This window comes from Neopsephotus bourkii, unplaced genomic scaffold (genome assembly GCF_033783945.1).
Source record: "Neopsephotus bourkii isolate Nb327-2 ecotype Australia unplaced genomic scaffold, CSIRO-AGI_Nbou_v1 NB_1637, whole genome shotgun sequence".
Classification (NCBI taxonomy): domain Eukaryota; kingdom Metazoa; phylum Chordata; class Aves; order Psittaciformes; family Psittacidae; genus Neopsephotus; species Neopsephotus bourkii.
The window spans coordinates 6578774-6594261 of record NW_026902112.1 but is presented as its reverse complement, the minus strand read 5'-3'; the positions used below and the strand labels follow the sequence as shown (position 1 = coordinate 6594261).

Genomic DNA, 15488 nt, shown 5'->3' with positions numbered 1-15488 from the left:
TGCAATATTCACAGTTCTACAGGATAGCTGAACTCTGAAGAGCCAGCCATGAATGTTATTCTACACTGGATGAATCACCTATGTCAAATCAAGGATTGTTTCAACAGTAAGACAGCTTCCAGTATCTTAATAATCAGTATGTTATAGATAATGGTATATAAAACAGAAGATGAAAGTCCACAACACAAAGTTGCTTCTAGATCAGCTCTGAAGCATATGCCATATCCAGTACATTAAGTGAATCATATAATGGTTTGGGTTGAAGAGACCTTAAAGCTCATCCAGTTCCAACCCCCCTGACATGGGCAGGGACACCTTCCACTAGACCATGTTGTTCTAAGCCCTATCCAACCTGACCTTTCACACTCTCAGGGATAGGGCAGCCACAGCTTCTCTGGGCAACCTGTGCCAGGGTCTCAGCACCCTCAGAGTAAGGATTTTTTCCTAGTATCTTAATAATGAATGCTAAAACATCAAAATTATGGGAATCTTTGCAAAAGCAGCACCAAGACTCAGATTAACAGACCTGGGAAGAGACAACTGAAGACTGGAAAAACTGCTACCTCAGCTGAAGTTCAAGACAAGTTAACACTGCAGCAGTGATAAATTGTTCCCTCTATAGTCTTATTATAAAGTATGACCAAATATGCATTAGCTTGAGCAAAACAACGCAAGATTTTAGGATGGGTAATTTCCCAAACCCTCTGATCACTGAAAGCGCATCCTCCTGCATCTGTCTACATCTCTGGCTTTGGGGGTAAAAATACACCATGGAATGCTACAGCTCCTTATCAAAATCCTCAAATATGGGATCTATCCCTTGGGCATGGAATCTGTCTTGCCCACAAATACTGGTTACCTATACAGAAAGCATGCATTTGTTTCCTTTTTAGAGTGCTGTATAACTAGAAAACATCCAGTTTAAGGTACATTTTAAAGGAAAAATTCCATCCCAATAGAAACAAAAATAAATCAATTTTTTACTTGAAAATTGTTTCCTCCAGATATTCATAAATCCTCATTTTAAGAAGCAATTTTGCAGATATAGTATAATGGAGATTATGGACATCACTGCTTAACACCCATTTCTTCAGAATCCCCACATCAAAACATAATTGCTACCTAGAGATTTATGTCCTTACCAGATGACTGTCTGAACCTATTCCCTGAAAACAGTTTGGAGAAAACAGCTGAAAAAGTACACAAGCAAGCAAAGCATTTGATCTACAGTATGAATTTCAGCAAAAAAGGAATTAATGCCAATGCTACAGCATTTTTAAATGTATATATAGCAGAAAGGAGGATATAATAGAAGTAATCCTCCTTTATCCCCACCAAGACAACTCTGCTGAGAATGGTTCATCCAGCTTAAAATACCTAGTGAAAGTATAAATGCTTGACCAAACACTTCCCTGTAATGCTCTAAACAAGCCATTGTCATAAAAATCATAGAAAGCTTTCTTGGCATATTAGTTTTCTGCAAGGATTCCTCTGCAGTAGGGTCACTGGAAAAAATAGTTACTATAAAGATTCAGAGCACTTTCTTGTGGATTGGCTGAGGGACAGCAGACACTTTGTGACCAACCCAGATGCCTTAGCCCTAGGAGATGGCAGTTGTGAAGAATATAGCTGAACGCTGGACATGAGAAGCAATCCCAGCTGTCTGGTCTTAGCTGAACTCTGAGGCTTGTACTCAAGTTACCCAGGCTGCAAGGCCTAACCTTAGGTTACTAAGGGTCAGCTACGTGCAGTAGAACAAAGAGGCTTGGTAGTTGCTCAAGGATAACAGGACGTGGGAGTAGGACGGCGAAGCTGCAAGAAACAGCTAAAAGTAGCAAAAGTAACAGAAGGCAGAATTTTCCCGTTCGCCTTTAAGAATTTGTGGTTAGCACTTTTAAGCCAGTCAGAATATATATTGGTTACATCAGCTATTCCTGTGTATTATAAAAACTGTCAATGTGTGCAAATAAATTTGGCAATTGATTGATCACACTGATCATCTCTGCATCTGTCCAATGCTGCCACGTCAACACTTTCTTACAATGAAAGGGAAAACCAGGAAACATTTTCAGGGAAAATAGGAAAACATCAACATATTTCTTACTTTTCAAGAAAATGCTATATCTAAAGATAAGTACTCCAAGCATTTACATTCTACCATTTCAAACTACTCTGCTTCACAAACAGCAATAAAGTCATAGAATAGTTTGGGTTGGAAAGGACCTTAAGATCGTCTAATTCTAAACTCCCCTGACATGGACAGGGACACCTCACACTAAACCATGTCACCCAAGGCTCTGCTCAACCCACCCTTGAATGCTGCCAGGGATGGAACATTCAGAGCTTCCTTGGGCAAGCCATTCCAGTGCCTCACCACCCTCACAATAAAGAACTTCCTTATATCTAATCTGAACTTCCCCTGTTTAAGTTTGAGCCCATTGCTCTTTTTTTTTTTTTTTGCTTTAAACATTTACACACAACAAATATCGGTCAATAACTATAAATTTGCTCAAATCCCTGGTATTACAGTCCATGCCTGTTGCTCCATGTAACTAATGGTTATACAACCACATTTTCTTATTTCTACTTGAAGAAATACCACAGAACTAAGCTATGATAAATTGTTTCCTAGCTACTCACATGATTAAAGTAGTCATCTTTCAATGACTTTACATAACAACTGCAGATCTATTATATATACCAATGACATTTTGAAATAGGTCTTTTCTCTTTAAATGTTGAGCTAAAAGGCTTACATGGATACCAGCTCCTTAAAGTCAGTAACTTTTGGGAGCATGTATCTCAAGTATTACTTCAGGGAACACAATACAGACCATTTCTTACTGATTTTTGAGATTTACCCAGTATTTAAATGTAGATCCACAAGCAATTTATAAAAGGTAGGCTGTCACAAAACAGAAATAATTTTTCCACATAGTTTTGATCCATCTCATGGAAAACCATCATCATTCCATTTACCATCCATGGAAGGTATTTCCCTCCAGAACATTTGAGTTTCCTAAACTGTCAAAGCAAAATCAAATTTGAGACAAAACCACTTCAAAAAGCATTAGATGTATTGGAAGAGGATAACACCCTCCTTACTCACTTATATGTAACTAAGCTATGAAACACCTTTTTACACAGGCTGACATTTCATAGCAATGTCAGGACAGATCCAGAGTCCCTTCAAGACAACCACATCATGACCTTCCATGGCCAGCTCACTTTCTGCTTTCAAGCCTGTGCAAGTTTGAAGACTTTCAAGCATGAAATACAACAGAAGCATGGGTTTAAGGGTCACATTTTCACACTTGACAAAGTCAGTTGAGGTATTCAGCTGATCAAATAGCAAGGTGTACTAAATCACTCTGAACTCCATTGTCTAAACTAACAAGATCTCATTCCACTAACCACAATTTAGACATCCAACATCCACATGAATTCCTACCTATGGAGAATTTGATTTTGAAATGAATCATGCCTCAAAAAATTGGCCCTTTTCCTACAAGCTTACATAAAAAGTCCTAACCTCTCTAATCCTTGATTGTAGCACATGTCCCAGTTACAATAAGACTGCAGCATTACCAAAGCATATTCAAGCCTCATCTAAATACCTCCCATTAATTTTCATATCTCAGCAATTCAGACTTCTGAGATATGTGTAGAGCCGACCAACCTGAAAAAGTCATGAGATTGGATACAACTGATTTTGTAGACTTGACTGGACCTGCAGTGTGCAGAACAGCTTGCACAAGGTTTAGTCAAAACAAGGAAAACTGTCACCATATCAAGATAAATTTATGCTTTTTAATGTAAAGAAGGCTAAAGAACACAAATGAAATTCAAATGCATAACCAGTCTCAAAGACAAACTGAACAAAACTTCTGTGACTACCAAATTATTTCATTAAACAGACAAAATTCAGGCTGTCTTGGCTATTCTGTCAAGGTCCAGACACAAAAGTAGATGTAGGCAAACTGGCTCTAGCATGAGCTATTAGGCCTCTTAACACTGCCAACTTCTGAGCAAGACAAAAGGTCCCAGCTGAAGGATGTATGCATCTATATATATAGCACCATAGTAGCAATCGAGCTGTTAGGTACGAGGTGAGCAGCACATCACCACAGATTCAACTGTTTGCACATCCAGCAGAAAACCAGAAACCCAGTTTATTTCAGGGAAAGCAAAGACACCTAGAAAAGTGAAATCCCTGCTTCTGAATGAGGTCTGCCAGATTCTCTTCCAGTAAGAAACCCAGCTGCTCTGAACTTCAACTTTGAAAACTTTCTGCTGCAGTTAACCTGTCACCTTCCAGGGCTGTCAGAGGTAATGAGGCTGAATCTGTGCAGGGCTCAGCTATGCACCCATGAGAATGTATCTGACAGGACAGGTAATGTGTGTAGGCATTACAATGCCAGGCTGATCAGATCAGAGCTAGGACTGCCTGACCCTTCTTGAGGCTGTTATGATTTATTCAAGGAGTCATAATCAGACAGAAGTTTTAAACAGGGAAAGGGCAATGCAATACTTAAAGGAAACTTGATTAACCCTGTGTCAGATCTTGTAAACTGTCTGAATGAAGGTAGTGCTCTTGTGGTCTGTTTTGGCCCAGAGACATCATTTATCACAAAAAACTGGTTGATATTTCATTAATCCTATCTATATACCTAAACAGGAGAGGCATCTCTGCTTGCCAGTCATCACTGGCAACTATAAAGTTTCTGCTAGCAAAGTCACTTAGATTTATTTTCAGATATTAAACCCTGTTAGAGACAACTTTAATAATTTACTTTTTTGATCCTTTTTAAAAGCAAAATTATGGATATGAATAGAATAGTGCTTCCCAAAAAAGCTGAAACAAACTTTTTCCTCATTACTTTCTGGAAACCCAAGTTTGCCAGATTCAACCTAAACTGCCACTAGTTTGACAGATTACTTACTGTAGTGACTGTCAGCTTCAAATAGCTGATTCTCAGTTCGTTAGCACAAAGTAGACTATCTCCTGAAACACTGGAGGTATCTTTTTGTTCAAGATCTTGCACAATAGCTAACAGCATTAGTGTGGACTGGAGGCACACAAAAACAAATGCCAGCTTGCTAGAACTTCTCTAAATTCAGTATTCACATGCAGAAGGGCATTTTGCACAGATTTCATCCATATTTAAGTCTTAAGTTTCATTCCTCTGAAGCATTTGTCACCAGTGATCAGCAGGAAGGAGAAAATTGCTCATAAATCAGAACCAAATCTTTTAACTATTTTTCTAGGAAGTATCACTTGGAACTTTCTACAGATGACACATTTACACTAATACTAACACCTCTTGCAGGCAAAATGCTCTAGGAAACCATACATTCACAGGAAAGAACTGCATAGAGGCATAAAGCATTTATATGAAGCATCATTTCAGATTTTATAAGCACCACATCATACTTTCTGCTTAAGTTCCACAAAATCTGAACAGACAATGCATGCATTCTAAATACAGCTCAGTGAAACCAAGATGACTGGAATAATTCTGTATCTACCCCAAAAGACTTGACAAAGCACCTCGTAATTTCCAAGCCTGCCGCTGAACACACCTAAAAGGAAGGAAGGGGATTAGCCTTTAGCACAAACATTAGGATGCAAAAGACTTGTTCCCTTGTGCACAGGCTTTCAAAATTCATGTCACCCACTGCAGACTACAGGATGTCAGGATAAAGCTCTGCTTGCCATGCTGAAGCAATGTCACTTCATACAATGCATTTATTAAATCTTGGAAGTACAGGCCTGGTCTAGTAAACAAGTGATGCTAAACTGCAGTGACTGCTTGTGGCTTAGGGTAGGTGTGTCAAAGATCTAGACTACCTGTCATAAATCTGAATTCATATTCCCAGACTACTCTTTAATTCCTTTGGACTATATCAAGTCTTTAATAAGCTTTACACATATATACACATACATTTACATTACATCTATGTGCAATAAAAGGGAAATTTCTAAGAAAATTGAGCTCTGCTATACTGAGGTAAAAATATACTGAGATAATCCCTGGGATTTTTGTTCACCCTGGCAGAAGGGAGATACGTGAGTAGAGATACCAGTATTCTGCTCTCCATGGAAGAAGTCCTAGACACAGAAACTGACACGTTAGTTGTACTCTGTACCCCCTGGATCCTGGTGGTCTAAACAGAGGCATACTGTATTATACCAAAGCTTTATCTGGATATAAAATCCGGTTTCTTTTCATAGCACACACCAGACTTTATCCTAACTCAAGGACTTCTCCAAGGACCAGAACTACTGAGCACACAGCAGAGCACACATGCCCATTCAAAAGACAGCAAGGACTTTTCTACTTGTTATCCTCAAGAATAATTTCAGTGTTTCATCCTTTAAAGTTAAAACAAGCTTCTTTCAAAAGGCACCATTTCGCTTTAGCGCCTATTTTGCCCTCTTCCCATTGAATTCAAGTACCTACATTTCAGTACCTGTAAGAAGCATCCTGATTACAAACACTGACCATGTAAGCTTCCCTTACTTTTTACCACCTCACCATTACATTTCTTTAATGTTTTTCTATAGCTCTTCCTAGTCAAAGATGACTTATAAGCCAGAGTTCCAAAGAGGTGCCTGCATGTAAGTGATATGCAGTCTTGAATTCACTGAAGCAGTATCTCATGAAACTTCAAACAGCAGTAAAGCAATCCTTGCAAATTACCCAGCAGTCTTGTGAGGAAAAACACTGATAGTGTAGGTGGGGGAAAAAAACACTGAGGAAAAAGTATTCCTAAACAGATGGAGGAATTAAAGAATTCCTTTCCTCCGTAAGAAGAAACAGAGCGGTCTTGAACTTGGTAGTAGGAAAAAGCCAATTTAAGCAAACAAAAATGTTAACCTCATTTGCATAGGATCAAATTTAATTTAAAGACTGACCAAAAGAATACAGTCACACAGCTTATTGGATATTGAATAAATGCTTCCAGGTGGCAATATTTTAGTGCAGAAAAATACTTGGCAGTAAAAGTTAAGAATTCATGGTGGTCAAATATTAATAGAACAGTCCCTAACCCTCCAGAATAGATTGCATCATTTACTAGTGTAGACCCAACTAATTCAAGCCTAACAATGGCTGCATTCTAAGGTGATGAAAATTAGAAGTTTACACAGCAAGTTCCATAATGGTGCATTTTAAGCTGCACACTGCTACCTACAATAAGAAAGCGTCAAAGCCTTTCACTGGAGTCAGCTGAAATATCTTACTCCTTTTAATATTCTGAAAAGAATGACCTTGCTATCCTGAAAACAGGATTCATTTATCAATAGTTCTCAACATACTATTTCATGTGACCGGCACAACTTTCCTGTGCATTTATTCCAACAAGAACCATTCTTATCTTAGAACTCTCATAGAACAGACTGTAGGACAGCAATTGTAGAGGAATTTTAAATCATAGGATCATTTAGGTTTGAAAAGACCCTTAAGATCATCAAGTCTAACTACAAACCCACTGCCAAGTCCCCCAGTAAATCATGTCCTTAAGTGTCCACACATGGCCTTAAATTACCCTCAGAATAGCTTAGAGGAATTAATTACTTTTATATTTCACTATTCATTAATAGTATTCATTCACCATGATAATCACTTAAGCATTAGACCAAGGCAATTTAAAGTTGACACAGCTTCAGCTTCATAACATTCCTGAGTATTACTGGTAGTCAGATGCCAAAACTTGTTTTAAAAAGTTATATCCAAATATAGTTTCATCAAGTCTTTACTTAACTCTATACACTGAAAGTAAACCACACTAACAACACCTCTGGATAAGTCTACATTACACCCTAAGGCTTCAATCTACAAATAAAATCACAGCCATGGCACACAGCAAGGCATCAGGAGACAAAGGATTAGAGCACTATAATGCAAAACTGTAGCAGTTAAAAAAGTTAAAATAGTGCAGTAACTTTTACAAGCACTTAGATTTAGCAAGTATGAAAATGGGGCTTACCTTTGGAAATTGTTTTACTGGAATCAAAACTTTTTGTCCCAGCTTCATATTCTTATTGATGACTACATCAATATACTTTTCTTCTTCCTTTCCTTCGCCTTTCTGGAATTTTTCGATTTCTGTTAAAGGGAAAAAGTTAGTTATTTTCTCAGTTTAATGCAACAATACAAGAACTGAGGATCTTCAAAGTCAGTATAAATTGAAAATTTTAAAGCCTAACACTGTGGCATAATAAAATGCCCTGGGTTCAGCAGCAGCAATCATTTTTCTCCTTCTTAGTAGCTGGTGCAGTACTGTGTTTTGACTTTCAGCCTGGGAACAGCACTGATAACACCGATGTTTTTAGTGGCTGCTCAGTAATGTTTACTCTGACCAAGGACTTTCTGAGTCTCATGCCCTGCCAGGAAGGTGGGGAAGCCGGGAGGAAGCAGAGACAGGACACCTGACCCAAACTAACCAAAGAAGTATTCCGTACCACAGCACATCATGCCCACTATATAAACTGGGGGCAGTTACCTGGAAGGGTTAGATCACTGCCCAGGTTGGGCTGGGTATCAGTCAGCAGGTGGTAAGCAGTTCTATTCTCTTCCCTTGTTATTTCTTTTATTATTATTGGTGGCAGCAGCAGTGATGTGTTATACCTTAGTTATTGAACTGTTCTCATGTCAACCTGTGGGAGTTACACTCCTTCAATTCTCCTCCACAATCCTCTGGGAGTGGGGGGAGGAAAAGGTGGGGGGGAGCAAGAGAGCAGGCTGCATGGGTTTTTTTCTGGGTTGCCAGCTGGGCTTAAACTATGACTCACACATTGCATATTATGTAATTAATGCATATAACTGGTTATGTAGGTCAATGGGATAGATCACATTTTGCTTTTTCAAACTTTAATATTCATGTTCATATCAACACCTCTCAAATCATAATTTCAAGCATTTTAAACATTAACTTTTAAGTTAAAACTTCTGATACATTATTATTTTATATGGCTCAAGCAGTAAAAACTTAGATACCTCTGTTCATTTTTAAGTTCAAAAACTTCCAACTATGTTAGTACTTAAGTAAACAGAGTCTAGAGTTTTAAGGAGCAAATGTCTATCTTTTGACATTTCAGGGAAGTAGTTGAGACATAGATCATACCCAAAAAAATCTGATGAGTTATACCAATGAAAAATAATTAGCAATGAGATTTAGAAGCTCAAACCCAGGCTGCATGACTGGGTTTGTCAATCCAGAGATAGATACAAAACTGATTCTTGATTATAATTCTGTCCAAATACTGACTCTCCAGTGTGCTAATGAAAAATTGCAGGTTTCACTTCATTAGTGGGAAAACATGACAAGCATACAAGGAAATAAAAAATAAAGTACTGCTTGAAGCCTTTGCTGGATCACATCCAGCATGCTGTGGGTTAAACATGTTAGCACAAGAGATACCAAAATACAGTCAATTTCAGAAGTGGAACAGAAGTTATTCTAACTAGTTCACATTTGTCCTCAACAATCATTTTCAAATATCAGCTTTTCACAAGAAACATGCTTCTACTCTACCATTGAAAGATAATGTCATTTATCCTTGACTTTTTTTAGTAGGAATGAAAACTTGCAACAGGAGACAGTAACAAGAACCTGTGTTCAAAAGAAACCAATCAAAAATATAGGAGAATGCATCCTTTAGGTACACTTTAAAAGACAACTTAGTTTCAAATAATTTCCAATGAAAAACAGTAGTAGTAAACCAGCACATTTCTTACAACTGGAAAATCCACTCCGCTTTAAAGAACACCACTCCATTCCCATTTACCACAACAGAAAAGAAGGTAACATCTTTCCCTATAACAAACTCCAGCCTTCCATGCAAGCTAGCACAGAACAGCAAGTAGATACCACTGCATTTGAGTTAGTGCTAAGTAACTCAAGATCTAAAAGCCAAACTAGCCTCAGACTAATCTGAGGGCTTCCCCAACTACACTGTGGTATCTTGGCAAGTCCCTAGGAAGTTTTTCACTCATATGAGTTCTAGTAATGTAAGCAGGAGAAGCCCTGTCAAAGCAAACTGCCTCTAAGTGTCCTTTACATTGCAGCACAATCAGAGAAAACTCCAAACCCCTCAGCCCACAGGCTGACAACTATCAACAAATACACTAACAGCTGAATCCAGGTAAAAAAAGAATTCACATGGGTTTTATAGATGCCACTTTACAGACTAAATAATTATGGCAATAAAACAGATGTAAAATTACACTGAAGTTTATTTCCAGATGAAATTAAGACTGAAGTTTTACAGGGCATGACGTTCCCACCCAGAAAGCAGGTGACTGGTATTTTTTAGTCAAAGTTCATCCAAGTTCTGAATGTCCTATTCAAATATAAATGTAGTACTATCACTGCACACAAACACACTACTTTTAATGCCCCTGCTTCCTGATGTAACAAGAGCAGTTGTTATGAACCTCTCTGATTCTCTTGGAGATCAAGACACTTAAAGGTTTCTACGTTTTACAAGTGGAAAAAAACATGATGGTGCTTTACAATGTTGCTATTGGTTTACACTATTGACAGTATAAGCACCCAAAGCTCAAAACTGATCATAACTATGATGTTCTTCAGAAATGTTTTACACCAAGAAATACCACATATTAAAACTGTAATACATCCAATTTTTTTAATGGCTAAAGCAAATGCAATTACAATAAACTGTAATACAACATAATTTAGTAGTGACTTTAAATGTTAACACTAGAATTTGTTTGGAAAATTAATGCACTGTGCTATTATTCTGGGAGAGATCAGTGCACCAAAGACTCCTGGTGGGAAGATTGATGCGAAATCCTTAGTTTGCAGTAGCTGTAATTACTGTTACATTAAAGGATCTTTTTCCTGAAGTAATCTAAACTTACAAAATAAAAGTACCTTTAACATCAAAGCCCACCATGGTTTTCTCAACAGGCGAAGTTAATCAGTTTTATACAGAGGCACAGCAGCCCCCCTGCCCACCTGCAAATTTATTACCATAAAAAATTTACCTCCAGAAGTAGTAAAGAATTTTAAATTTGAACCACAAGCTTATGAATGAACAGTGGTTTGGGGACCTTCCTCGAGACTGACAGGAAATTACATTTAAAAAGTGAGTTTTGCTTCAGGAATATTCAGATGTCTGACTTGCCAAGGTTAAAAAGTATCTGAAGAGTTAAGAGCCAGCCATGTAAGTCTCTTATAACATCAATAAACCATTATTTGTATTTCCTAAATATTTCAGCTTACAGAATGTATTTGAGTACAGCTTTTGAAGGACTCTACTGCAACAACTTCATTAATGCTGGATACACTCAATTCTACAGTATTTTGAATAAGTTAAAAAGGTTGTAGAAAGAACATTCACTTCTTGTCCTAATAAATATTAAAAGAACTCCATTCATTACTCCAAAGAATGGTTTCCCTACCCAAAACAGCTATATACTTTTTATTGATCATTTTAAGAATAACCATTTCTTTATTCTTTAACTTTCACTGTTTAATTGACTTTGTACTGCCTGAAGGTACTGAGACCCACAGGAAGCCACCAGTAAATGCTCAATAAGATGGATCGTAATTTTCCCCATTGGTTTTGAAGTCAGATGACTTTTTTCTTACCAGCTCATTGTCAAAACACTACAGAATAAGATAAAAGATTTTTCCTATTATGCTCTAAAGTTAATTACATTGACTTTAGGCATATTCACTATTCATTCAATTTTGAATGAAAGTCAAGGACACTGAATTACTGAAAGTTTACCCTATATTGAGACCACTTTTTGTCTCAGATTTTTGGGTGGGCTTCTTGTCATTTCTTTGCACTCAAATCTAAAACAACACAAAGTTAAGCATCAGAATACTATCCTACCTACGCAGCTCATTCAATATCTATCATTCACATCTAGCTTTAGATAATTAGAGAAAAAACATGGCAGATTACAAAGCAAATCCAATCAGATTTTCAAGGTCAGATGAATAGAGAGATTTGCCTTTTCCTAATCTTTAGATTACATTCTGTACTGCTTAGCTATGTGAAGCAATGACATTTCCTAGATGACAAATAGAAATACATGTGATTAAAGCTTTTCAAAATGCTAAAGATTAAAATCCCATTTTCTGAGACCAAAGATGCAGCTAATGCAGTAGTCCAGGAATGTAACTGGATGAAGTAATAACAGCATGATTTTTGTCTTTACATTTAATCATAGCAGAGACCTCTAAGCAATGATTACTTCTCAGTTCACCAAATAATGTTGCTAGATACATTAGATAATGACAAAGTAGAATCATTCCATGTTAATCTGTAGGTAGAATTAATCTTCCTGTGGCAGAACTACAAGCCAGGATTCCAGCTCCCTCTCCTAAGACAATATAAATACTCGCATTTAATGTAAAACAAAGAGATGCTCTATATGCCTGCAGTAAATCAATGTAATCAACATAAGATCAAATGTCAAACTCAAACAAATGTTTACTGCATTTGCCCTTAATAGAGTGTTCCCAGAAAAAAAAAAAAAAGAATGTCTGCAAATCCTTAAGAAATACTCTATTTTTTTCTTTAGGTTCTGAACTCTTATCAGATACCCCAGAAAATCCAAGTCATAGAATCGTAGAATGGTTTGGGTTGGAAAGGACCTTAAGATCATCTAGCTCCAAACACCCTGCCATGGGCAAAGGACACAGGGACACATCACACTAAACCACTGAAGACTCCATCCAACCTGGCATTGACCACACTGCCAGGAATGAAGCATTCACAGCTTCCTTAGGCAACCTTTCCAGTGCCTCAGCGCCCTCACAGTAAAGAACTTCCTCCTTATATCTAACCTGAACTTACCCTGGTTTAGTTTGAACCCAAATTTCATTTCATACTTTTTTTATTTCAGATGGAAGAAAAAGTGAAGAACCCAAAGGTCAAATTCTAAGATATCCAAATGATGTCCATCCTAACTGCCTTGCTATTCACTACAAATAATTTCCACTTTAATTTTGAAACCTAAAGTATTTGAAGAACATTATGCTCTTTGAATACTCTTAACACCTGAAACACTGTAGGGGCTTTGGAAGCTGCTAACACTATACAACAGCAACAGTATGTTTATCTCAATTTGGACAAGCTCAATTTTGGCAGCTTGTAGCTAAGAGTAAGATATCAAAAGTTAGACCAAGTCAACCAAACAAGTTTGAACTACTGAAGCATGTCCCAATAACAATGGTTTTTCTCAGTAAATTCTCAAGACTTCATAGTTTACTTGGAAAAAACACACCATCTTCAATTGATAAAGCTCTTAAATAAAGGCTGTGGAAGTACCTTTATATACTTTCTTGCTCTTTTACTTCTTGCTGTTGGCTGAAAACAGCACTGAGTCAGACTGATACCTGGTTTGACAGCATGATTCCTTTTGCCTCCACATTAAAAAGTGTGACAGCACTACAAAAACATTTTAGCTAATTAATTATAAAGATCCCCTTCAACAAACACCTAAGCTTTGATAACAGACAAGCTTCCAGAGGATGGCAGGGACTCCAAGCCAGTTGTACACAAATTTCAGAGTAGTTTTTCCTTAATGGAGAAAAAGCGTCAACAGTATCAGTTTCTTCAAACTTTGTATAATCCTAATTCAGAGTACCAGGAAGTACTTCTGAAACATTCAGGATTAAAAGTATTACTTCTCCAGCATTCCATACTGTTTCTTATTTTAAGATCTTCATTATGGCAAAATCCATATTTTACCACAAAGCACATTTTAAGCACACCTATTCTGAAAACACTGGCAGTTACAACTTCTCTATGGGTTGGTTTTGTTTCTTATGCTAGATACTGATTTAATGCTCACAGTCCTTCCACAACTTGTTCTGGTAAATCCAAAGTGCAGTAACACAGGACAATGAACATAATGATAGTTCTAATTTTGATGACATTGATGAGAACTTAATCTCACTGAAGTCACAGTAAAATGGTCTCAACTGTGCTTCAGATTATACATCTCTTCCACTGACTCCTTTAATCTCTAACCCACTACTTGAGGGATTAAATTTAGAATCATAGAATAGTTAAGGCTGGAAAGGACCTTAAGATCATCCAGTTCCAAACACCCTGCCATGCCCAGGGACACCTCACACTAAACCATGGCACCCAAAGGCTTTGTCCAACCTCGCCTTGAACACTGCCAGGGATGAAGCATTCACAACCTCCCTGGGCAACCCATTCCAGCACCTCACCAACCTAACAGTAAAGAATTTCTTCCTTATATCCAATCTAAACTTCCACTGTTTAAGTTTGAGCCCATCACCCCTTGTCCTGTCACTAGTCCCTAATAAACAGTCCATCCCCAGCATGCCTACAGCCCCCCTGAAATACCTGAAATAGTACCTTTCCAACAAATACCTGTCTTTTCAGATGAAAACAGTACTACACAACATGAACTAGAATCACAGTGCATCTTTAATACATTTCAAAAGGCTTTCTGAAATAAATACCACATTTCCTGAAAGCAGGCTCTAAGAGACCTGCTACTCACTACCCCTGCCCTCTTGACTAGCATGAAACCAGACAATATTCAGCATAAAGTTGAGTTCTCACTGATACGAGGCAATACGATGTGAGGCAACAGGCGTGAAATAAACACAGGACATTCCACCTGAACATGAGTAAGAACTTTACTGTAAGCATTACAATAGGTTGCTCAGAGAGGCTGCAAAGTCTCCTTCCCTGAAGACACATTCAAGAGCCATCTGAGTAATGTGCTCTGGGACACTCTGCCTGAGCAGGCAGGTTGGACTAGATCCCTGGTGTTCTCTTCCAACCTCAACCATTCTGTGACTGCAACACTCCTAATTCTGGCCCTAAATAGAAGAGCCAAGCTTAGCATCCTGCTATTCAGTATTTTTAAAGACGTTTAGCATGCCTAGTTAGCTTTAAAGCAGTTTTTGTGTATACATTCACAAAACAAAGAACACCTCATTTTGAGTTGCATGTAGCATCTCAATGTCCTAGAAAAACAAAACGAAATCCACAATTGAGAGCAGCAACCAAACATTTTCTGATGTAAGGAAATGCTTGGACAAATTTCCCTTTTTCCACCCACAAATTATTTCCAAAGCAAATACTAATTAATTTATCTTCATTAAAGAGACAAATAAGGGAGTTAAATATATGTGGAATGGCTACATCTAGATTCATCCTGAATGGGTCTGAAAGACTGAATCAGAAACACAATGAAACACACTATTTTTAATGCATCTGTTCTATTACTATATGCATCCCCACTCCTCTGTGAACTTCAGAAAAGTTCACTTATCCTCCTTAGCCATCACTGTGATACCTTCAAAATCACCTCCACAGCAGGTCCCAATTCTGAACTGCCATAAAAAGTGATGCATTAAGAACATAAATTGCACATAAGAAACACAGGAGTGTTTCAACAAATGTACATTATAACAATAGTTTAATTCAGAATAACTGTCTTTCATATGCCACCTTA

The 15488-nt window shown here is 37.6% G+C and overlaps 1 protein-coding gene across 4 annotated transcripts in view; it reads right to left on the bottom strand.

Annotated features, from left to right (window-relative positions):
• Nucleotides 1–15488, bottom strand: part of KHDRBS3 (KH RNA binding domain containing, signal transduction associated 3) — an 89451-nt gene that overhangs the window by 56585 nt on the left and 17378 nt on the right. For all 4 annotated transcript variants that reach the window (XM_061374142.1, XM_061374143.1, XM_061374144.1 and 1 more), the window contains exon 2: nucleotides 7993–8111. In XM_061374142.1, the coding sequence (XP_061230126.1) occupies nucleotides 7993–8111 (119 nt within the window). The remainder of the gene's footprint in view (nucleotides 1–7992; nucleotides 8112–15488) is intronic.